Raw genomic sequence first — 24,269 nt, 5'->3', positions numbered from 1 at the left:
CATAGGATTCAGGGTCCACCCCTCCCCACCTCATTTCTCTCCAGAAACATCAAGGCAGGCTTCTGTGACGCGGATAACACTCTAGGATCCGGAGCCTATCATGCGAGTGTCGAGTGACCAGGGCCACCTCTGCTGCTCACAGTCTCATGGGCTTTCCCCTCACTGCTGTGTGCGCCCCGTGACCTTACTCACCCCAGGGCTGAGATTCAATCAGTTTCAGCTGGATGCAGGCCGCTGCCTCGTGGTTCTCGCCAATCTCCCGGCACATGCTGAAGCACAGGGCGATCATGTTGTGCTTCTCACTGTCCCCTGGGCGGCAGCGCTTGATGTAGTCCAGCAGGGCTGTCTTCAGCGTCCCACTCTGCCCGGGGAGAGCAGGGAAGACCAAGGTCTCAGCCACTGCCAGGCAGCCGAAGCCCTTGGTCCTGAAATCCCCTGCCAACTCCCAAGGGGACAAAAATGAGCAAAAAATTTATATCTATCTATGAAAGTTTAAGCTACCCTTAGTATAAAAAGTCGTCTTTGCTGTGGGGTGAAGCTTGGAGAAGGCAGAAGCCTTGGAGATACACAGGCTGACCTCACATTTCTAGGGTCTCACCTCTCGGGGCCCATGCTGTGGCACACTGAATTAAGCTGCCTTTTGCGGTCTTGGCTGCTCCACCTCAGATCCTGCTCATGTGCCCAGGTCCTTAGTTCCCTACATCCATGTGGGAGACCCAGAAGAGGCTCCGGTATTGGCCTGGTCGGGTCCTGGCAGTTGGGTCCATTTGGGGAGTAAACCAACAGATGGGGATTCTCTCTCTGGATCCCTTTAACTTTTCCAAATGCATTGTGAGACATACTAAGATGAATGTCAGGAGAATACATAGTAACAGTCTGGACGTGCACACGGGGTGATACAGGAAAGCCACCGCACCGTTAGGACTGACGGGGAGGACTGCTGACGTAGGAACCGGTCTGGATGCAGCTAACATCAATGGAAAACCGTCACATTCCATCTCCATCTGTACAGCAAGGCACTAAGCTCTGTTAGAGCATGGAAGTTACGTACGCTGGGGACACAGCTGCTGTTAGCAATGGCCGTCTCCTGATGGAGGACAGACACTGAGGGCTTTTCTTCCATGTTCTCTTTCCCAAGTGTATTACGTACAATTTGCATTATTTCGGGCCCAGCGCAATAGCGTAGTGGTTAAAGTCTTCGCCTTGCACGCGCCAGGATCCCATATAGTCGCCGGTTCTAATCCCGGCAGCCCTGCTTCCCATCCAGCTCCCTGCCTGTGGCCTGGGAAAGCAGTTGAAGACAGCCCAAAGCCTTGGGACCCTGCACCCACGTGGGAGACCCAGAAGAGCTCCTGGTTCCTGGCTTCAGACTGGCTCAGCTCCAGCCGTTGCACTCACTTGGGGAGTGAACCATCGGACAGAAGATCTTCCTCTCTGTCTCTCCTCCTCTCTATATCCGCCTTTCTAATAAAAATAAATGAATCTTAAAAGAAATTTGCATTTTCTATAATTAAAAAAAAATCTTAAATTCAGAAATAAAACTACCTCAAAAACAAAAAACCCTTGGGTTTTCAAAGGTACACCTGAGAACAGGACAAGCTGAACTTGTCCTGAAACTGGCCACCATTAAAGGGAGATTTTTTTCCTTTTGTCTATTAATCCTGCTTGGCAGGGCCCAGATTCCTAAAGGTGAAAAGTACATTTTGCTTCAGTTTAACTCTTCAGATGTAAGACTAGCAGAAGCAATGGTGCAATGATTTGGAAAAAGGTGATGAGACGTAGCTGGTGTCAAGAGCCTGCTGGGGACCCAGGGCCAGGGCCAGTCTGGCTCGCGAAGGTCCTGCCTGGCTATCACCATAAATGGCCCTACAGCCTTTGTGCCCCAGGCCTTGTGTGCTCACTCCCTAACACAGCGGGCACCACCCGCTCTCATGGTGCCCTGAAACCTGGCCACAGGGCGCTCGAGGATCGCTGCTCTGGCCAGCGCAGGCAGACATGTTCACTGCTTGGTGTGTAAGTGGAAGCTACTGCAGGGTGCATCCCAGCCCCTCATGGGACTGATCCCCAAAAACTGCTGCGCCTCCCACGTGCCAGTCTGGAGCTTGTGGCTTTGCACTTACCGGATCCAACTTCTTCCTCATCAGCACTTCAAAGTAGTGCTTGTTATGCAGCAAGTCGAATATATACGTCATCTCGTTGTACCTTCCAATGCCGGTGAGGAGACGCACCTGAAGGGAGCGTACCTGTGTCACTGGAGTTCTGAGGCAGCCCACCAGCCCCAGCAGCTGGCTGTGTTCAACTGCCGACCTCTAGAGGGGCAGGGCCAAGGCCAGGCTGCCATGCTAGCTCCTAACCCCGTACCCAAAAAGGGGGCTCCTTTGCCAGCCACCGGGACACCAATGGCCACTCTCTGTTATTTCAAAGAGTGACTGTCAAGTGCTAAAGAGCTCTGGGCAGGTCACCTTCCTCTTCCCGCCATTCTTCATTGGTGGAGAGTGCAAGGATAGAGACCAGAGACACAGGCTTGAGTCAGAGATGGACCTCACCCTTGTTCGGAAGAGAAGAGTGTCAGCCCCCCAGACAAGGGCTGTGACAGCCTAAACACAGCGGAATAAGTCTTCTGGCTTTCTGCTCTTTTCCACCAGTCTTTGATTCTGACACAAATCAAAATCTGGAGACAGGGCTGGGCCACCAAGACACACCCACAAAGCACAGAGGGGAGCGTTTCCTGGGGCACACCAGCTCTGAGCCGGCCCCAGGCCCTTCCGCTGCTCTCCAAGGATGTAGGATGGAGGGAGTGACTCACCACCAATCCATACTCCTCACTGGGGGCCAGGTGGTTATCTGTGAGCATCCGGGCAGCCTGCAGGACTCGGGTGATGCCCTCCATGTGACACGTCAGGCTGAAGCAGTGATGGGCCAGGATCAGGAGCTCTGTGGCTGGGTAGGAGGGACACTGCTTAAGACAGCATTACATACCCTGGCCACTCTCACCTTTATCCGGCAAGAGGCAAAGGGGCAAGGAGAAAACACCAGTTCAGGGCCTGTGGGGTAGCCTAGTGGCTAAAGTCATTGCCTTGCATGTGCCGGGATCACGTATGGGTGTTGGTTTGTATTCTGGCTGCTCCACTTCCCATCCAGTTCCCTGCTTGTGGCCTGGGAAAGCAGTAGAGGACGGCCCAGAGCCTCAGGACTCTGCACCTATGCCAGGAGACCTAAATGAAGTTCCTGGCTCCTGGCTCTGGATTAGCTCGGCTCCAGCTGTTGTGGTCACTTGGGGAGGGAACCACTGGTCTCTCCTCTCTGTAAATCTGTCTTTCCAATAAAAATCTTAGAAAAAGAAAAAGCATCAGTCCAGAGAGGGCTCCCTAGGACCCTGCTGGGGTCCCCAGCCCCCAGCACTAACTGTGGACAGTCCCTCTGGGACAGCCTGGGAGTTAACCCTCCGCAGACAACCGATTGGTAACCATTCCTCCAAAGGCCCAGCAAGCGAGAGCAAGGACCCCGCCTGCCCCGAGGGAATGCCTGTCAAGGTAAGCCCAAGGCATTCTCAGGGTGTATCTCAGTGGACGATCTGGAACGTGTGCAGCTGCCATGTAGATTTCTAGATTAGGCTGAGACTTGGTGACATACAGATCTAAAAGTACCACCCCATTGTAAGCAAAGTTAAAGAGCAAACAGAGAAAGCTTGTCATGGTGAAGATTCTGAAAGGGGTGCCCAGCCTGAGCACGTGCTGTGCCCAGAGCACCCCACAAACCTGCTGCCTACTGAGCACTGACGCCGAACCTTCAGGCCCATGTGTGGACACTTCCTGTGGACAGAAACCTGTCGTGCACCTGAACACACTGGCCTTTGAGGGTGAGGGCCAGGACGGCTGTTGAACCTGGCCTCAGCACAGGCAGCTAGCAAGTCTGCACTCATCAGTAACGGCTGGAAAGAGGCACAGAGGGGCCGTTTGGAAAAAAAAAATAGAAGCAATCATCCGGTTTTCCCCAGTCCTCGACCCTTCCCACCCTAAGCAGTGGTCCACATGGGCATGCATCCTTCTCAATCATGTAAACATCAAAAATAAATTAAGAAATGAATGGGGCTCTTCAACCATCAAAAAAAAATATGTGTGTGTGTGTGTGTGTGTGTGTGACACACGTCAGGTAGATGTCGCCTGGGGACTGCTGAGCCTGCCAGGGAATCCGCTCCAGGCAGGAATGCATGTACATCCTCCTCAGTGGGAGCCACAGTGAATTTTTCCCCTGGAGTGAAATTCGTGTGTGTGTGTGTGTGTGTGTAAACAGATATTTCAAAGCCTTAAAAATGGGCATACCCCTGAATCAGGCATTTATTTTAGGAAAACATCCCAGATGTACCACAGGTTTGTCTATTAAGAATGTTTCTCAGAGTAGTTAATGAAAACAAGCAACCTAAAGGTCCTAGAACAGTATAAAATTTTCAGTTGCATATGAGAAATACTGTGTAACTGTTAGTATTCTATCAAAGGCTATTTCGATGTAAGAACATCCTAAATGGCAGCATACTCATATACGTGGTTGGCCGTGTAATCCCATTTTCAAACAAAGAAAACTTTTGTCTTGCACAGGAAGCTTAGACACACAGGCCTGTGGAGAATGGGTGAGCTTGTGGAAAATGAGCAGGCTTTGAAATTGCACAGGCTGCGCTCCAGCCCAGCTCCACCGGGCAAGACCTTACCAGGGAACCTTCCCCAAGCTGCCCTTTCTCCCCTTCAATCGGGCCAACAGTGCCCACTTGGCTGCGTGACATACAAGGGCCTGAGGTCACATCCCCATTGGACTTCCCCTGCTGGAGTCCTCCCTCGCACACTTTGTAAATGCTCTTCAGTGAACCTGTGGCTTCCTACCAGGAACCTGAAACACACTGCAGGGTAGGTATCTGGGCAGGAACAAGGACCCACAGAGAGTTCCAGAGAGACTCCCCCAGGACAGCATCCATACACATGAGAGAAAAGGTCAAGCACTTACTGCAAGCCAGCTCCCCGTGAGGCACGGAGGAAATCCTGTCCAGCAACTTCATGCCCACTAATGTGCGGTCTGGACACAGGGCAGTCAGTGCCAGGAACGCCTGACTCTCTTCTGCGGGACTGCACATCTGCTTAGGGCCTGTACGGAAACAGGTTTCTGTGCCTGACAAGGGGGGACAGGAGCTCCGGCTGACCCCCGCTCCCTGCCCCCCGAGAAGGGGATGACCCACCCTCCGCTAGCTCTTCCCTTGCCCAGCTCAAAGGCCCAGGCCTGGGGTCGCCTCGCAGGCCAGAAAGCATTCTTTATCTCCCATGAGGACACCACAAAGCACAGCATGGTCAATGCAATCTGCCCTCTCCCAAGTGCTCTGTGAGCAGCAGGAGAGCATATCACGAACACGGCCTGCAAACCGTGGGCTCTGGGCACCAGAGTGTGCTGAGAGGCCGGGAACCCTGGGGGTGACGCACCTGTCCCCTCTGAAGGGATAAGCAATTCCTGGGTCACTTCTTCAGCCACGAGGTCAGCCACGGTGCCTGGCTCGAGGCCCTGGGTGCTGATGAAGGCCTGGGCACGCCTGCATCGATCAGGCCGATGAGAAGCCAAGATGGCACGGAGCGTGGCCTGGCCATCTTGGGCAGCGACATCTGTATAGGAACAGCCCAGCTCCTGTGGGGAAGCCAGGAGAAAGGCCAGAATGGCTCTGCTGAGATCCCTGATGAGCAAACATCACTGCTGTCTGGGCTTACAGACTTCTCCAGCGGGGCGAGCATCGTTCTGTGCCCCTTGGGATGGCTCCCCACCAGGCCAGCAGTCACAAAGGCTTGTCTTCAGACAAGTGACTCTTGCAGGACAGGGATCTTTTCAAATATGATGGCATGTAAGAAAGCGGCTGACACACTAGCTCACATGGGCCATCCTTTGTTGCTGCTGCAGCGGCGAGACCTCGCAAGTCCTCCCCGGTGCTAAGGTCCTTGAAGCAGCACTCAGCTTTGTCACTGCCTTGACCTTGCACAGCCCATCGACTGTTCTTGCCCAACAAGGGCACGGCCACACATGTCCTGGCTGCAGTCTGTGGTTATCACTTCTACATGGAAGGTTCCACACAAGCACTGAGGGAAGCCTGACTCGGCCGTCTCAACGGGAGCCTCCTGCTCAGCCGTGGCAGCGACCTCCTCCAGCCCTCTGGCTAGCTGAGTTTAGCTGGAATTCCAAGTGCCCTGGCCTGTGGCCCGGTGTCCTCCCTGCTCCCTACCTGTTCCTCAGAGACACCCTCACAAGGGCCAACATCCTGATGCAGCCCTGCCCCCTGATCATCCTCCAAGGGGATGCGGGGGCCACTCCCAGGATCCACCAGCTTCCCACGTGGACGCCCAGCTCCAGCACATACCTTGGCCAGCTCATAAAGACAGAGCACCTGCCGGCAGTAGTTCTTCCCGTGGAGGCACCTGCTGGCCAGCGTCTCCAGATGGACCAGCACCTCATCCCCAGGAGGCACCATCGCACATGACTGGCTCTCCAAACTGGAGGCTGGAAATACACAATTTGGAGAACCTCAGCTGGAGGGTCAGCTATCTTCTTCCCAGCTCCCCAGGACTCGCTGCACTGCATAGCCTGGCTTCCTGACTCTGGAAGCACTGCTGAGCAGGGTCCTACCTGAACTTCGGGGAACCTCCAGCACAGGATGCTTTCCTGTTGGTGGGCCTCCCAGCCACCTGCTGAGAGCTCTAACAAAAGCACCAAGAGCGTGCCACCCCGCCCCCAACCCCGGCCTCCCCGTGCTGCGAATGAGCCACCACATCACCAAAGGACACCCTGCATCCACACACTGCCCCTTGTGGCACGCCCCCCTCTCTGAGTCAGTCTACCACATACTCATTTCTCAAATGCAATAGCTGCATCCCTGGTTTTAAATGGAGTTCTCAGCCTGAAGTGATAAAAAGCTTTCTTATTTTGGTTACATGAGCTCTACTAGGAAGAAGGCAGAAAATACTTTGCATTAGTAAAAACAAAACGAAGTTCTAAGTATCAGTAAAGCACTGCTAAGCCACAGCACGGGCCCGCGGAACGGCATTTCACATCCACTACCAAGAAAGGGGCCCATCTGTCCCTACTGGCAGGTGGTGTCACCTTGCCTCTGTAAACAGTACACGTGTGCGCGCCCACTCCCGCACACAGAATGCTGCCAGGCAAGGAAGCGACAGTGTTCCGGGAAGTGGGTGGTGGCGGCAGAGGACCGCCTCGGTCCCGCAGGCGTGACTGCAGTGCGTGAAGTGCTACCCTCACGTGCCACACCCCTGCATCTGGAGTCTCAGAGCATGTGATGCCTGGCTCTGCATCCTTCCTGGGCGCTCCAGCTCCTTCCCTTCCCGGGTCTTGCTCGCTGGATCCCATGTAAAACCTGGACATGACAGCAGTGGCAGCAGGGCCACTCCAGACAGCTCAACACGGGAGCAACCAGACCCACCCTAAGGAGCCAGAAAGGGAACTTCTCCTTCCTGTCCTCCCTTGTCCAGCCCCCAGGCAACCCCTCTGCAGGGGGCAGGAGTGACGGAGGCCAAGGTGGCAGCAAGATGAGCCAGAGCCCTAGAGGAGGTGCTGTGATCCAGAGGGGGCAGCACCCCACGCTTCCTGTACCAGCCTCCGAGTACCTGGCCCTGAGAACAGGCAGGCAAGCGAGTGTGGGGTGGGCAGCCATAACCAGGTCTGTCTCTGTCACTCTGCCTTTCAAATAAATCTTTTTTTTTTTTTTTAAGATTTATTGATTTTTATTGCAAAGTCAGATATACAGAGAGAAGAGACAGAGAGGAAGATCTTCTTTCCAACGATTCACTCCCCAAGTGGCTGCAACGGCCAGAGCTGAGCCAATACAAAGCCAGGTGCCTGGAGCCTCTGCCAGGTGTCCCTCATGGGTGCAGGATCCCAAGGCTTTGGGCTGTCCTTGACTGCTTTCCCAGGCCTGATGCAGGGAGCTGGATGGGAAAGTGGGGCTGCTGGGATTAGAACCGGTGCCCATTTGGGATCCTGGCACGTTCAAGGCAAGGAGTTTAGCCACTAGGCTACTGTGCCGGGCCTCAGATAAATCTTTTTAAAAATATTATAAAAGCATTGGGAAGGAGAGTCTGAAAGAGCTGGAGCGTCTTCTCCCCAGCCGGTCACTCCCCAGATGTCCACATAGCCAAGCTAGGCTGAAGCTAAAGCTGAGACGCAGGAACTCAACCCAGTCGCAGGAGCGCAGTGACCTGAGCTGTCACCATGGGCCCAGGGTCTGCGTGAACTGCAAACCAGGGCTGTGAGCTGGGGGTAGGCATCACACCCAGGTACTCGGCTATGAGACGTGGGAAAAAACCCACCTCAAAAAAGGAGTTTGTTCATGTTTATTTGTTTTTAAAGTGTAGGAAGATGTAAGAGAAAAACACCTGGGATGTAAAGGAGCACAGTGAGGTGGCCTCCACGTGGTAAGCTTCCCACGGTCTAATTGAGGTGGTAAAATTTTGAGTCTTAAGTATATTGTGAAAATGTAGGACTATTACTTTAAGCTCTAAAACACCCAATTAAATTGTGTGAAGATACACGGTCAAAATCACAATGAATTAAATGGATAACTAAAAAATCTTCCAATAACCCACAAGGCAGAGAGAAAATGGCCTCCCTTGAAAAGCAAAATGTCAAAACTCAATCAAGATGAAAAATGGCCCTGAAAATTCCTATAATTACTGCAAAAATTGAATTCATACCTAGAAATCTTCTAACAGGCCCTGGCATGGTAGCCTAGTGGCTAAAGTCCTTGCCTTGCATGCACTGGGATCCCATATGGGCACCAGTTTGTGTCCCAGCTGCTCCACTTCCCATTCAGCTCCCTGCTTGTGGCCTGGGAAACAGGCCTAGGATGGCCCAAAGCCTTGGGACCCTGCACCCACGTGGGAGACCTGGAAGAGCTCCTGGCTCCTGGGTTCAGATCGGCTCAGCTCCAACCATCACAGACACTCGGGGAGTAAATCAGCAGACAAAAGATCTTTCTCTCTGCAAATCTGCATTTCCAATAAAAATAAATAAATCTTTAAAAAAAAAATGACAATCTAAGAAATCTAGATTTAGATGGTCTTACTAATAAATGCTACTAAACATTTGAAAAAATACATCACTTACAATAATTTAAGAAATTAAAATACTTTCAATTTATGAAACCCAGAAGTCCCCTAACATAAAAAGCCAAAACCAAGTTTCATATCAATATTCCTCATGAAAATAAATGCAAAAACCCTCAAAATAATAACAAATCAGTTTTAGCAATATTATCAGAAAGAATAACATATCAAAACTACATAGTTTGTCCCAGGGATATGAGGATGGGTTAATATTTGAAAATTAATCCACAGTATTTGTAGTCCAACAGAAGGCACAGCACGATAAGCCTTCACTGGCCACACCCACATCACTATCAGCTTGTCAGTTTGAATTCCAGCTGCCCTGCTTTTAATCTAACTCCCAGCTAATGTGCCTGCAAAAGTAGCAGAAGATGGCCTACATGCTAGGGAGACCAGGATGGAGTTCCTGGCTGCTGGCTCTGGCCTGAACCAGCTCCAGCCACTGCAGTCACTTGGGAAGCAAACCAACAGATGGAGTATCTTTCTTTCTCTAACTCTGCTTTCCAAACAAAAATAAATCTTCACTTGATCTTAGCCAAAAGGCCGAGAAGCAATTGAAAATAAATCTTTAAACATAACTCAGAAGGTTACAGGGCAGATGAATTCTCTCTACCTTCGATGTAAGCTAGACCCGTTTCTACTCGATTGTCTAGAGGATGGCCTGGGTCACAGACTGCCCCTTGGCTCAGCGACCCTTCTGGCCGAGGGCGCGCTGCACCAGTGCAGCGGCCTCACTTACTGCTCTGGACTTTCCTCAGGGGAACCGCAGGCTCTTCCTCCTCAGGAGGCTCCGTGCCGAGCAGGAGGGCCCGGATCTCCGGCTGCAGGTCATCCGCGCCAGCGTCCCCCGCGGCCAGCGCCCTGCAGTGCAGCACCAGGGCGACGTCGCGGTCATAGAAGCGAAAATATCGGCTCACTCGGCTTGCCTCGTGCACACGGCCATCGTCCAGCAGGCGGCCCAGCAGGAAGTGGAGTGACTCCTGCTGCCCCCCGTCCAGCCTGTCCCCACGTGTCTCTCTGGACGGAAGGCCATCAAGTTCTAAGTACTTGGGCGTGTTTAGAGCATCCAGCTTGGAGAAGCAGAATTCACAGGCTAAGCTCTCAAAGGAAAGTTCATTAGTGGAGAGCTGGTGAGAAAATCCGGGCTCCAGCTCCGTCTGGCTTCCCCTGAGGGTGTGCTGCGTGATGCGACAGAGCCAGATCTGCTTCTCCAGCTCCTCCAGCTGCTCCAAGGGCACTGGGTCATCCTGGGCAAGCCAGTGCCCTGCCAGGGTGAGCAGCAGGTGGCGTTCCTCGATGTTGGCCTGCCCTTCTGGGTCTGGGTGCTCACACACCATGAGAGCCTGGCCCGAGAAAAAGGAAGAAGCTGCTTGGCTTGAAATGGAATTTTTCTGAAAATGATCATGGCACTTTTTCCAAAAGTCCACCCTTGCTTGTGCCAGGGACCACTGCTGATCACGCCTCAGCGCCTGCATTTCCTGTGTTACCTGTGAAATATAACAAAGTAAATTCTTAGCCCTTCCCGGATAAAGACGCTATGAATGTTAATGTCCCTATGGATGCCATACTTATTAAAACCATATCAATTCAGAATATACAACTATTGACATATGTTCCTGGATATTTTAAGATGACCCTGGAAAGTTAAGGCATGAAACCATCATCAAGTAACTGATGAGATTCAAGATTGGCCACCTTGTAATTGATTTTTTCCAAAAGAAAACAGTTGTAGCGTATTCTGTGAGATTTAGCATGTAAGTGTGCATTTTTGAAAGGGCAGCCTGAGCCCACCCGTTTCTCGTCATGACTTAGGTATCTGAAAGGCAGAATGACAGTGACAGACAAGAGATCACCTCCCCGCTAGTTAACTCCCCAAATGCCAGGCAGAAGCCAGGAACCAGGAACTCCGTCTGGGTCCGCATGTGGGTCTGGGGACATGACCAGGGGGCTGAGACTCAGACACTCCAATTTGAGACACAGGCATCCCAAGTGGTGGCTTTACCCACTGAGCCACAACACCTGCTCCTCATCCATTTCTGAAAGTAACGTGTACATCCAAAGTAAAAAGAGCCTTATCTCTTATAAATTATGTATTTCATTCCACTCCTCCCACCCCCCCAGTTTAATGCCGGTTTCAAAAGCTAAGATTTTAAGTCACTTAAAGCACTAATGATACCTCTTCGATAACCAAGTTGTCCATGGGTAACTCAGCTAATTCCGCTACCCTCCTGGCCAAGGCAAACTGTCCATCTGTTTGCAGTCTCTCCAGAACAGATCTGCACTCAAGCTGGAAGTTGTCCCTGCTGTAGCGGATAATGACCTCCCGGCTCATGGCTATGGACGTGTCCCTCAGGATCTGGCTCAGAGCGCACAGCTTCTTCACATCTGGACCTGTGCCAGGGACAAGGGCCATGAACATATTCCATCAGTAAACTACTACAGCTGCCCCAAATGGCCCCAGAGCCTAAGGACCAAGGGGGAAATATGTGTATTTAACATAGTAATGTGGTTAACAGAAAACTGATTTATTTATTTTAAAGATTTATTTTATTTTTTTATTGCAAAGTCAGATATACAGAGAGGAGGAGAGAGAGAGAGGAAGATCTTCTGTCTAATGATTCACTCCCCAAGTGTCCACAACGGCCGGAGCTGAGCCAATCTGAAGCCAGGAACCCGGAGCCTCTTCCGGGTCTCCCACATAGGTACAGGGTCCCAAAGCTTTGGGCTATCCTCTACTGCTTTCCCAGGCCACAAGCAGGGAGCTGGATGGGCAGCGGGGTCACTGGGATTAGAACCAACACCTATATGGGATCCCAGTGCATACAAGGCAAGGACTCTAGCCTCTAGGCCACTGCACTGGGTCTAGAAAACTTATTTATTGTACTGAAAAGCACTTTAAGCCCTATGATAACTGTTACACATCAAAGATATCGAAGATGATCCTGTAAAAATTTTAGCAAAATCTGACTGAATTTTCAAGCCCTTAAGCAAAAGCTGTTAGAGATTAGCACATCGACTCACCTGTATCTCTGGCTTTGCCTATGGGGCACAGCTTGGAGGCCCTCCGGGCATGGCAGTGCAGTAACCTTGGGAACACTGCAGCCACTTACCCAGCCTAGGCCCACCTCTTTCTGAAACTTTATCCTACACTGATTAAATCTGTTGGACTCACTGGCCATTTGTTCGGCCAACAAAAGCATGTACTCAGCACAGGAAAACACAGCTCAGTGCCTCCTGATGTCACTGGGAAATGACCGCTCTTGGTAAGAGTTCCCTGCCAACAATACCTGTAACAATGTTTGCTCCCAACTCTCAAGCAGCTTACACAGAACCTATGTGTGTCCTGACGTAAGGGAGGAACATGAGAAACAGTCCCTGGAAGGTTCTTTCTAATGCTCCCTGCTGCACACGTAGGTTGTTCCAGGGACAATGCTTGTCCAGGGACAACCCGCAGGTAACCACCAAAATGACCATGCTGGGCTTCTTTGCTGGCATCACAGAAAGCACAGGCTTTCTAAAGAATATTTTTGTTCTCTAGTATATGTAAGTTATACAGATATAACAAATACTCTATAAAAATGAAAATGTGTATAAATAAAAGTATTAAAATAATGGTTAACAATGTACTGAATCCTACTAATTAGTAATAACTATGGCAAACACCAGAAAACTAATTTCTGAAAAAAATTATTATAGAGTAAGGAAAACACCTGCATATTCCAAGGACTTTTAATTCGGTTGTCATGGCAGCTGACAGGCACAGCCTTGCACACCCTGCACTTTGGAAACAACCCTATTTCCGTCTGGTCATCAGACTCACAGCCTACAACATCCGGCACTGAGTTTAGCACTCCGTCAGTGTTCCGTGTAAGTCTGGCCAATCTAGCTGACAATCCATGAGTTTGAATGTGATAAATATAATCCTGGTAATGAACATGTCAGAATCCAGTGTTAAAGAAAAACATGATCATTCCAAAAATAATTGGAATTATCAAACAAGTGAGAAAAACTCTTGGGCACATTGGTTTGTTTGCTGTAAGCTTAGAGGCTGCCAAGGATTGGAGGAAACAAGTACAGCGTGCTTCCAAAGCATTCCAGGTGACTTAGGCATTCGTGAAGTGGGTTGTTGATCCCCAGCCTGGTGACATTCTCAGGTTACCTGCCAGAGATCGGGTTGTGCAGTGGCCGGTCAGGGGGCAAACGTGGCTATTTGACAGCTGCTCAGGAACGACGCTGGCCATAGCGTTCATGCTGCAGGATCCTGATCTATTCTGAATGCTTTAACCACAACTTGCAGGTACCACTTCACACCCAGCAATGAATGTAACATGATATAAAACATGCATTTTAATTTCCTGACATCCCTTCTAAATCTCCCACGATCAGGAAAGCTAGCTTTTTTTTTTTTTTTAAAGATTTATTTTATTTTTACTACAAAGTCAGATATACTGAGAGGAGGAGAGATAGAGAGGAAGTGGAGCTGCCGGGATTAGAACCAGCAGCCATATGGGATCAAGGCAAGGACCTTAGCCACTAGGCCATGCTGCCGAGCCCGAAAGCTAGCTTCTTAACAGCAGTGTAACTGGAGGGACTGTCTTACCGTCACAGAAGAGATGTTGCACCCCAACACACAGCTCCAAAACCTTCCCCAGCTCGTACTGGGTCTCACACTGCTGTGGCAGCAGCTTCAGAAGGAAGCACACTTGATCCTTCAGCCATGCGGCAGGGATGACAGGGCCGATCTCCGAGGCTGCCTTGTCCAGCTAGGGAGAGTAAAAACAGAGCGGCTTGGGGAAAGGGCTCATGGGAACCGCCAATGGAAACTTTTGGAATCAGGACAATCTTAGAAAGCTGAGACACCCTCAGAAGTCATCTGTCCCTAGAGGGTGTTGATGTGGGTCCTTTCCAAATGGCAGCAAGTGCTGCTCAGAGAGCTGGCGCGGACAAGCCGTCCTCAGCGGGCTTTGTACTCCATCCCTGTGGCAAAGGCCCGTGCACGGAGCCATGTGTGAGAGAGGCCAAAGCTGAAGCCTGTCAGCACCTCAGGCATCCAACGCCAGGCTAGCAGTCCAATGCCTGCTGTGCAATCAAACACTCAGCAGTTTCTTTAGAGAGGTATCTAGCCCACTCATGAGTCCACAGGATTTTAAACTCATGCGTGCCCAGCACAGTAGCATAGCAGCTGAAGTCACCTTGCACACGCCAGGATCCCATATGGCTCCAGATCATGTCCTGGCAGCCCCGCTGCCCAACCAGCTCCCTGCTTGTGGCCTGGGAAAGCAGTAGAGGATGGCCCAAAGCCTTGGGACCCTGTACCTGTGTGGCAGACCCAGAAGAAGTATCTGGGTCCTGGCTTGAGATCAGCTCAGCTCTGGCCATTGCGGCCAGCTGGGGAATGAATCATCGGATGGAAGATCTTCCTCTCTGTCTCTCCTCTCTGTATATCTGACTTTCTAATAAAAATGAAATAAATATTAAAAAAACCAAAAAACCAAGACAGCAGTCCAGGGCTGCCTTCTTATTAAAAAAAAAATTGCTAGTACTTTCCCAGTAGCTTACATCCTTGTTAGAAAATGCTCTCATTTCAATTAAATGCTAAAAATTAAGCGAGGACTCCAAGCAGCAAGCTCTATTTGCCTTAAGTGAGTGTAGCAGACACAGGTCACCCACTGCAGGATTAGCAGGTGGAGAGAGCAAGAGGAGCAGGGCTTTGCCACCTGATTGTCTCTCTCTTTTTTTTTTTTTTTAAAGATTTATTCATTTTATTACAGCCAGATATACAGAGAGGAGGAGAGACAGAGAGGAAGGTCTTCCATCCAATGTTTCACTCCCCAAGTGAGCCGCAACGGGCCGATGCGCGCCGATCCGATGCTGGGAACCTGGAACCTCTTCCGGGTCTCCCACAGGGGTGCAGTGTCCCAATGCATTGGGCCATCCTCGACTGCTTCCCCAGGCCACAAGCAGGGAGCTGGATAGGAAGTGGAGCTGCCGGGATCAGAACCGGCGCCCATATGGGATCCCGGGGCTTTCAAGGCGAGGACTTTAGCTGCTAGGCCACGCCGCTGGGCCCTGTCTCTTTTTTTTATTAATGTCTTATTTCTTGAAAGACGCGCACAAGCACACACATAGAGATCTGAGATCCTCCATCCACTGGCTCACACCCTATTACGGGGCAGGGCCTCACACGCCAGGAGCTGGGAATGCCACCTGAGTCCCCACCTGGCCTTTCCTTCCAGGCAGCGGCCTCACAGGCGGGGAGGTGAGACTCCAAGCAGCAAGAGACACGAGGGCTGCACGGGCATCAAGCAGCGGCCCAACGTGCTAAGCCTTAACGTGTGTCCCTCGATGTTTCCCTTCTGATGTCATTCCCTGTTTGTACTTGGTTCTTTGGCTTTATGGTATTTTTGAGAAATCATTATTTGGTTTTTAGCTACTGTGTCTTCATAGCACACTCCAGACTTCACACAACATATTCACAAAACCAGCAGGCCTTTTGGTACAACAGAAACTTAACTTCTTGGTTGAAGAATAATTATGGGAGCAGGGAGGGCCCCGGTGCGATGGCTCAGTGGCTAAATCCTCACCTTGCAAGTGCTGGGATCCCATATGGACGCCAGTTGGTGCCCCAGCTCCTCCACTTCTCATTCAGCTCCCTGTTTATGGCCTGGGAAAGCAGAGGAGCATGGTTCAGTTCCTGGGGACCTATACGCCTGTGGGAGACCCAGAAGAAGGTTCGGCTTCAGAACAGCTCAGCTCCAGTTATTATGGCCACTTAGGGAGTGAACCAGTAATAGAACATCTCTCTTTATGTGTAACTCTGGCTTTCAGGAAGAAAGCAAATCTTTTAAAAAAAAATTTGTAAGTCCCTTGAACACACAGGGATCCTATGTGGGCGCCGGTTCTAATCCCACGGCTCCACTTCCCATCCAGCTCCCTGCCTGTGGCCTGGGAGAGCAGTGGAGGACAGCCCAGAGCATTGGGCCCCTGCACCTGTTTGGGAGACCTGGAAGAACTTCCTGGCTCCTGGCTTGAGATCGGCGTAGCACCGGCTGTTGTGGAACTTGGGGAGTGAATCACTGGATGGAGGATCTTTCTGTCTCTCCTCCTCTGTGTACATCTGCCTTTGCAATGAAAATAAATATTTTAAAAATATTTATAATATGCTAATAAGCAATATAACAGTAGTTTATTTCATCTGTGACTAGTGCTGAGTTAGGCCCTAGACTTAATTGGATCTTTGTTATTTACTGTTTTATTTTTTTAAAGACTTTTATATTTTTTTTAAAGATTTATTTATTTTTACTGGAAAGTCGGATTTACAGAGTGAAGGAGAGACAGAAAGATCTTCTATCCACTGGTTCACTTCTCAAGTAGCCACAACGGCTGCAGCTGAGCCAATCTGAAGTCAGGAGCCTCTTCCAGGTCTTCCATGTGGGTGCAGGGTCCCAAGTCCTTGGGCTCTACTCTACTGCTTTCCCAGGCCACAAGCAGGGAGCTGGATGGGAAGTGGAGGAGCCGGGACATGAACCAGGGCCCATATGGGATCCCAGTAGTTGCAAGGTGAGGATTTAGCCACTAGGCCATCACGCCAGGTCCTGCCTATTTACTTTTTTTTTTTTTTAAAGTTTTATTCATTTTAATACAGCCAGATATACAGAGAGGAGGAGAGACAGAGGAAGATCTTCTGTCCGATGATTCACTCCCCAAGTGAGCCGCAACGGGTCGATGCGCACCAACCCGAAGCCGGGAACCCGGAACCTCCTCCAGGTCTCCCACGCGGGTGCAGGGTCCCAATGCATTGGGCCGTCCTCAACTGCTTTCCCAGGCCACAAGCAGGGAGCTGGATGGGAAGTGGAGCTGCCGGGATCAGAACCGGCACCCATATGGGATCCCGGGGCTTTCAAGGTGAGGACCTTAGCCGCTAGGCCACGCCGCTGGGCCCACTGCCTATTTACTTTTGCTTACATTGTGAAAGTCACTCTGAAGGCTAAGTCTAACACACAAAGAGGTTTGGGGCTGGGATGCACCTTGCAGAGGTACAATATTCTCTTCAATGGAATGCCAAGATTGCCAAAAGCTTCACTTAACAAATGCCTCATAAGAGCTGGAGTTGCATCGCTGCTATCGCCTTAACCCTAGCTGGAATCTCAACCTCTTACTTCCTTCCCTAGGTCTTCTCTCATCCTGAACTAAATTGCAACAGGGCTTATCCACTACCTTAACAGGAAAACTACTGTGCTTTGGGAGCCTGCCTTTCCACTGAGGACAATTTAAGATTACCATGAGAAAAAAATATGGGGTGTTAGCTCATTATTAGCTACTATACTGCCTGAATACTTCTGTGACCCTTCCGAACAAACTTTGATTTTTATGTTTTGTGATTTTCTTCTAAAAAGTTTCATTTATTTATTTAAAAGGCAGTAGCAGAGAGAGAGGAGGATGAAGAGAGAGATTTTCCATTTGCTGATATATTTCCCAAATGGCTGCAACAGCCAGGACTCGGCCAGGCTGAAGGTGGGAGCTCGGAACTCCATTTGGGTTTCCCATGTGGAATACAGATGGCTCTGAACTTGGGCCATCCTTCACTGCTTTCCCAGGCACAGTAGCAGGAAGCTGGTAGAGCAGCCAAGACGGAATCTTAGTGGAGGCTTAACCTACTGCACAATGCTGACCCTGGACTTTGAATTTTGGAAGAGTCAAAGTCACAGTACCTCTATCCTTAATTCTTCATCTTCTTGATGATTCTAAAAATTAGTTGGGATTAGGACTTGAGTTCTTTATTATTATCTTTAAAGCACCTTTTGGAAGGCAGAGTTACACAGAGGGTGGGGTGAAGACAAAGACAGAGATCCACTGGTTTACTTCCGGAATGGATTGCAAGAACCGGGGCTTCAGGCTGAGGCCAAGAGCTTTATCTGGGCCTCTCCTGTGGACCTAGGGATCCAAGGACCTGGGGCATCTTCTGCTGCTTTCCCAGGCACATTTGCAGGAAGCAGGATCTCTAGTGGAGCAGCCAGGATTCAAACCAGCTCCCTTGATATGCCAGCACAGCAGAGGCAGCTTTACCTACTATGCCACAGCTCCATCCTCACTATTTAAAAGCTTGTTTGTTCAACTCTTGCTTTAACAGGCAACCATGTGCTGATGATGCAGCTGGCTGGAGGAAAGGCCCTTCGGGAGTGTGGAGGTGTGGAAGGCTGGAGGCTTGGGAGCATCTACGTTGCTCCTCTGTAGGGCTTGGGAAGGGCTGACAGGCAAGACAGCAGCTGCGAGGCCTGCAGCCCTGCAGACTAGCAAGCCTGCCTTCTGTGCCTGAGAAACCCCTGGCAAGTTTGAAGAGCGGGCTCAGTATTTCCAAACACGTAAACTTTAAGTCTCGGTGACGGTTAACACCACTGTGACTGACAGCAAGCCTGTACTCATGTGTTTCAAAACACGTGGGTATATGTCAAAAAGTTTAATGGGAAAAAATGGAATTAGAAGTTTATTTGGGCATGAAAAATACTTGCAATACACGCAGAGTTTCTGCCTAGCACAACTTTTTCCATGAACTTTCTCACATCCCAGAACTCCTAAGGGGTAAAGAAGGCAAAAAATGCTAAGAACTCGGGCCCGGAAGCGTGGCCTAGCGGCTAAAGTCCTCGCCTTGAAAGCCCCGGGATCCCATACGGGCGCCGGTTTTAATCCCGGCAGCTCCACTTCCCATCCAGCTCCCTGCTTGTGGCCTGGGAAAGCAGTGGAGGACGGCCCAAAGCCTTGGGACCCTGCACCCGCGTGGGAAACCCGGAAGAGGTTCCGGGTTCCCGGCATCGGATTGGCACTTACCGGCCCGTTGCGGCTCACTTGGGGAGTGAAACATTGGATGGAAGATCTTCCTCTCTGTCTCTCCTCCTCTCTGTATATCTGGCTTTCCAATAATAATAAAATCTTAAAAAAAAAAATGCTAAGAACTCTTAAACAGGACTAAGGCTTATTTCCTTTCCTTTATTTTAGTTTTCTTTATATATATACATATATATGAAATATATTTACTATATGTTATATATTATAGATATATTAAATATATATGTATGTTTAATACACTTGGCATGATTAACTGGTCCTAGACAAGCATCTGACTAGGCAAAGCCAGAAACTAATCATAAAGTTCAACATTACCTGTACAGAGACCGAGAGTGTTAACAGAAAAAAATCCTGACTTTCTGTAACTAATGTAGTGTGTGTGTGTGTGTGTGTGTGTATTTAAAAATTCCTTTACAGAGAAAGAGCAGGGGAGATACTCTATCCACTGGTTCATTTTCCCAAATAGCTGTAAAGGCCAGAGCAGAGTCAAGCTGAAGCCAAGATCCAGGAGCTTCCTCCAGGTCTCCTTTGTGGGTCACAGGGCCGAGGCACTTGGGTCATCTTCCCATTGCTTTCCCAGGCATATCAGTAGGGAGCTGGATTGGAGGTGGAGCAGCCAAGACTCAAAGAGGTGCCCACATGGGATGCCAGCATTACATTTACCTGCCACACCACAACGCCTTTCACACTCAACATTGCTGGAGGGCCCTGGATTGGAGAAATGCAGCCCAGCAGCCCCTTCCTCCTCTCCTGTGCCCACCACAGGCACTGTTAGTCCTTCACCTACCGAGTCAGGCGGATAACAGTCTAGCACATTACAGAAAACCTCCCTGTTCACGGCATGCGATTGGCTGCTGTCTGCAGGGCTGCGTCCACCCCGGCTCCCCCACCTCTGGGATGATACAGCTGACTTCATCTGAATGGCCACCCTGCTTCATCTCCACTATTAGCTGACAACAGGTCACGGCACCGCAAGGCAATACGAGGGAGCACAGCGACTCCAACTCACAGCTTCGAGGCTCTTCTGGAACTCGAGCAGCTTAACTTCAGCTTCTTTATAATTCTTGAACCGCATGCACAGTTCGTACATCTCCAGCATCAACAGCAACGGGGAATCCTTTAAAGAGAACATGAGTACAAGATCCTTAACATTTTCTCAGGAAATGAGACCAAATACAATTATGTTAAGAACTGTTAATAATGATAATATTTCATAGAATTCAATCATCCATGTTTAAAAACAAGTCAAATTTATATTTCTTTTTGGAGAAAGTGTACTCGGGCTTGGTATATCGACTCAACAACTCCTTTCTGGAAAAAAAAATCATTTAGTTATTTATTGGAGAGGCAGAAAAAGAGAAGGGGGAGGGAGCAGAGAGCAAGTGAGCTGCCCTGTGGATTCACTCCCGAAATGCCTGTACAGGGCTGCCTGGCAAGACACTGCAGTCAGGAACAGGAGCTGCGAACTGAACCAGGCCATTTGACGTGGGACATGGCACTCTTGACCACCAAGCTAAATGTCCAATCCCAAAAACCCTTTCAATAAAATGTTTAAAAATGTATTTGAAGGGCCCGGCAGCGTGGCCTAGCGGCTAAAGTCCTCGCCTTGAAAGCCCCGGGATCCCATATGGATGCCGGTTCTGATCCCGGCAGCTCCACTTCCCATCCAGCTCCCTGCTTGTGGCCTGGGAAAGCAGTTGAGGACGGCCCAATGCATTGGGACCCTGCACCCGCGTGGGAGACCCAGAAGAGGTTCCAGGTTCCCGGCTTTGGATCGGCGCGCATCGACCCGTTGCGGCTCACTTGGGGAGTGAATCACTGGACGGAAGATCTTTCTCTCTGTCTCTCCTCCTCCTCTCTGTATATCTGGCTGTAATAAAATGAATAAATCTTTAAAAAAAAAGTATTTGAAGGGCTGGTGAGACGGGTTACAGGCTAATTCTCCGCCTGCAGCACTGGTATACCATAGGTGTGATGGTTCAAGTCCCTACTGCTCCACTTCCAATCTAACTTCTGCTAACGTGTCTGAGAAGGCAGTGGAGGATGGCTCAAGTGCTTGGTCCCTGAACCTACTCTGGAGGTGTGTAAAAAGTTTCCAGCTCCTGCCTTTGGACTGATCCAGCTCTGACCATTACAACCATTTGGGGAGTGAACCAGTGGATGGACGATCTCTCTCTGTAACTCTTTCGAGTAAAATAAACCTTAAAAAAAAAAACCTGAAGGTTAAAAAATAAATTCATTTGAAACCTAGACAGAGGGAAACCTAGGTAGATATCTTATCTTTTGCTCGCTCCATAAGAAACCTACAACAGCTGGAGCCGGGTTGTGCGAAAGCCAGGTCAGGTACTTGAACCAACACTGCTGTCCCACACAGTGTGCATTAGCAGGAAGGCAGAATCAGAAGTAGAGCCACGACTCAAACCCCAGAACTCCCATTTCAGCATAACTGCTCTGCCAAACACCTGCCTCCATTTTTTCCCAGCATTTTGGTTTTTTCTGTATTCTTTACCCTGTACTTAATCCACTACATACGGCCAGGAAGCCTCCCACTAGGTGGCGCTATAAGAATCTTCTTTCGGTAACATTCAATCTACATTTTCATGGCTTTCAATGGAAACTGCCTATTCAGAGGACAAGAGAAACCAGAAAGTATGGATCTGAATGATAAGCATATCATCTGCTGAAGCATTCTGAGCCTTTGGCCAGTATACTCGAGTTCTATAAACATTGGTTTAGTAAAACTGACACCCCTTCATAATAGCCTATCTTTGTATAAGATTACTGTGAAGACTAGAATAATGTGCATAAAGGATTTTACTGAATAAATGGTAACTGTATTACTATTATCGCTATCTGCCATTAGCTTACAAAAATCCAGAAATGGGAATAAAAAAAACGGGGATATGAAGCAGCTCTTTTTAGCTCTAGGGGAAAACATGAAGTTGACCATCACTACCTTAAAGAAAAGCTGGAAGCCCCTGGTGAGCGTTCTGCTCTTCTGCCTGGTTAGCAGTGTCTTCCAGATGACCGCGAGGTCGCCCAGCTCCCAGGCGTGGCCCTCCACAGAGCCCTGAATGTGTCCCACGGCTTCAGCAGCAACACTGTGCTCCACAGAAGTGAGGATCCAGACACAGAGACAAGGAATAGCACCGGCATCCTGCCATTGGACAAGAAATTCCCAAAGTCAAACGACAACCCGGCCAAGATTACCTGACAACTGCACACATGCTTCCTGTTTAGACCCAAGTTGCCTCGCTCACTGAGGTAACACGGCTTGAAAAACCTGCCAATAACAAACAGGCTCTACTGAATGACACATGGCACATGGTCCTGCCGGGTGTGGCAGGGAGAGCAGAGGAGCACAAAGTGGGGGATGCTCATGAAAGTCGGGGAGTCCTAAGGACAGAACGAGCCAGCCCTCCTCTGATGCACTAAGGGATCGCCTGGCACACCCCTTCTCTGCTACATGAGGCGCTCAGGAGGCTCAGTCCACCAAGCCTGTCTCAGTGACAGCTGACCAGGAGCCAAGGCTCTGACCATCTAAGTTCACCAGCTATCGAGGCACAGCGAGGTGCCCAAAGCCGCTCACGGCCCGAGCCGGGTGGGGGATGGCAGGAGAGGCTGCAGTGACCTTTGGCCCATATGCTGGCTCTTAATGCCACGGTCACCCCACTTCTGTCAGTCCTCCCTGCCTCTCATCCCTTTTTCTAGCACTCCTTGGGGCCTTCACTGTGGCTCCCCGTGACTTGCACCTGCAGGCAGGCGGCCAGGACACTGAGGACAGGGGCCTGTTGTCTCACTGCCTCGGCCAGCAGCCAGCGCCAGGAGTCCAGCTCCTCCGAGCACTGGAGCAGAATTTCAAAGAAATCCTTCCCGTCTTCTGTGTTTTTCTGGAGTTCCTGGGTGAACCTGCTGCAGGTGTGGTCACTGTCTACTCTGGAGTTGGATGGAGGAGGCAGGTTCTCGAAAGCCAGTCTTAGGTGGTCTTGAAGGACGGGGCTGAAGGAATGCAGAAGAGGTTTCACCTAGGAAACATAACGAGATCATGAAAACCAACTCCCAACTCTCAGCTACAGCCAGAAAGTTAAAGCACAGGCAGACCATTCTTTCGCTACCTGAATTGTGTAAAAGGTGATCATATAATTGTGCAAAGTTATCTGTTGCTTTTTAGTGAATTTCTACATCCAATCTGGAGTCACACTTTTCAACTCCTCAGAACAATTAGTGCCTTGTCTAATGCAAATCCACTGACATCTCGGTGAAAATATCATGTATCAAACGAAAAGCCTGTGTCTGTGTAACAGAAAGAAAACTGTATTCTGAAAGATGTTCCCATTTCCTGCTGAATAATGGCCAATGGTCAGTGGCTTACCTCTTCTGGTTGGTAGTTATGGAGTTGGCTGTGAATAAGGAACTGCAGCCAGTCGTCCGCTTTGGCACATTCTTCAAGGTAAGAAGTGCTCAGCATCATATGGTGGAGCCTGCAGAACTGCACCACTAATGCCCACTGCCTGCTGGAATCACTGGATAACCTATAACAGAATTAAGATAGAGGTGGTAGAGAAATTAAATTATTAAACTCTTAATTTGAACATCACAAAATGTGCACATGTACCAAAGCATCAAATGGTACTACAAAAATTACTCTTGGGTACAATTTTTAAGCATCAATTTAAAAAAAACATGTTTTTAAAAATATCCATTTATTTATTTGAAATAGAGTTACACAGAAAGAGGTAAGTGAGAGATGTTCCATCTTCTGGTTCACTCTCCGAATGGCCGCATGCTGGGGCTGGTTCAGGCATACGGTCTCCCACTATGTGTCAGGGGCCTTTGTGGTTGGGCCTCTTCTGCTGCTTTCCCGCATGCGTTAGGGAACTGGTTCACAAGTGGAGCAACTGGAATTAGAACTGGCATTCATGTGGGATGCTGGCACTGTAGCTGGTAGGGTTTAACCTGCTATGCCAAATGCTGGTCCCTAAATTTTTAAGAAACTAAAGCACGGATTTAGTATGAAACTGGAAAATTAACAGAAATTAAATTAATTTGGGGGCCAGCACCATGGCACAGCAAGTGAAGCCCCTACGTACAATGCTGGCATCCCATATGGACACCAGTTCATGTCCTGGCTGATGCAGCTCCCTGCTAATGGCTTGGGAAAGCAGCAGAGGATGGCCCAAGTCCTTGGGCTCTTGCCAGTCGTGAGAGCTGGATAAAGAACCTGGCTCTGGCCTGGCCTGGTTGCAATCATTACAGCAAGTGGGGAATGAACTAGTGGATGGAAGA

General features: G+C 49.7%; 1 protein-coding gene across 1 annotated transcript in view; it reads right to left on the bottom strand.

Annotated features, from left to right (window-relative positions):
• The window catches only part of SPG11 (SPG11 vesicle trafficking associated, spatacsin), an 85,943-nt gene that overhangs the window by 1,929 nt on the left and 59,745 nt on the right, over window positions 1–24,269 (bottom strand). The window contains exons 24-36 of the mRNA XM_058665915.1: window positions 23,356–23,515; window positions 22,736–23,008; window positions 21,940–22,140; window positions 19,993–20,100; window positions 13,741–13,903; window positions 11,317–11,531; window positions 9,880–10,627; window positions 6,383–6,522; window positions 5,463–5,661; window positions 4,996–5,133; window positions 2,807–2,940; window positions 2,121–2,228; window positions 193–361 (exon numbers count right to left, since the gene is read on the bottom strand). Coding sequence (XP_058521898.1) covers window positions 193–361; window positions 2,121–2,228; window positions 2,807–2,940; window positions 4,996–5,133; window positions 5,463–5,661; window positions 6,383–6,522; window positions 9,880–10,627; window positions 11,317–11,531; window positions 13,741–13,903; window positions 19,993–20,100; window positions 21,940–22,140; window positions 22,736–23,008; window positions 23,356–23,515 — 2,756 coding nt within the window. The remainder of the gene's footprint in view (window positions 1–192; window positions 362–2,120; window positions 2,229–2,806; window positions 2,941–4,995; window positions 5,134–5,462; window positions 5,662–6,382; window positions 6,523–9,879; window positions 10,628–11,316; window positions 11,532–13,740; window positions 13,904–19,992; window positions 20,101–21,939; window positions 22,141–22,735; window positions 23,009–23,355; window positions 23,516–24,269) is intronic.

Source organism: Ochotona princeps, chromosome 6 (assembly GCF_030435755.1).
Source record: "Ochotona princeps isolate mOchPri1 chromosome 6, mOchPri1.hap1, whole genome shotgun sequence".
NCBI classification, from domain to species: Eukaryota; Metazoa; Chordata; class Mammalia; order Lagomorpha; family Ochotonidae; genus Ochotona; species Ochotona princeps.
This window is presented reverse-complemented; position numbering and strand designations above follow the sequence as displayed.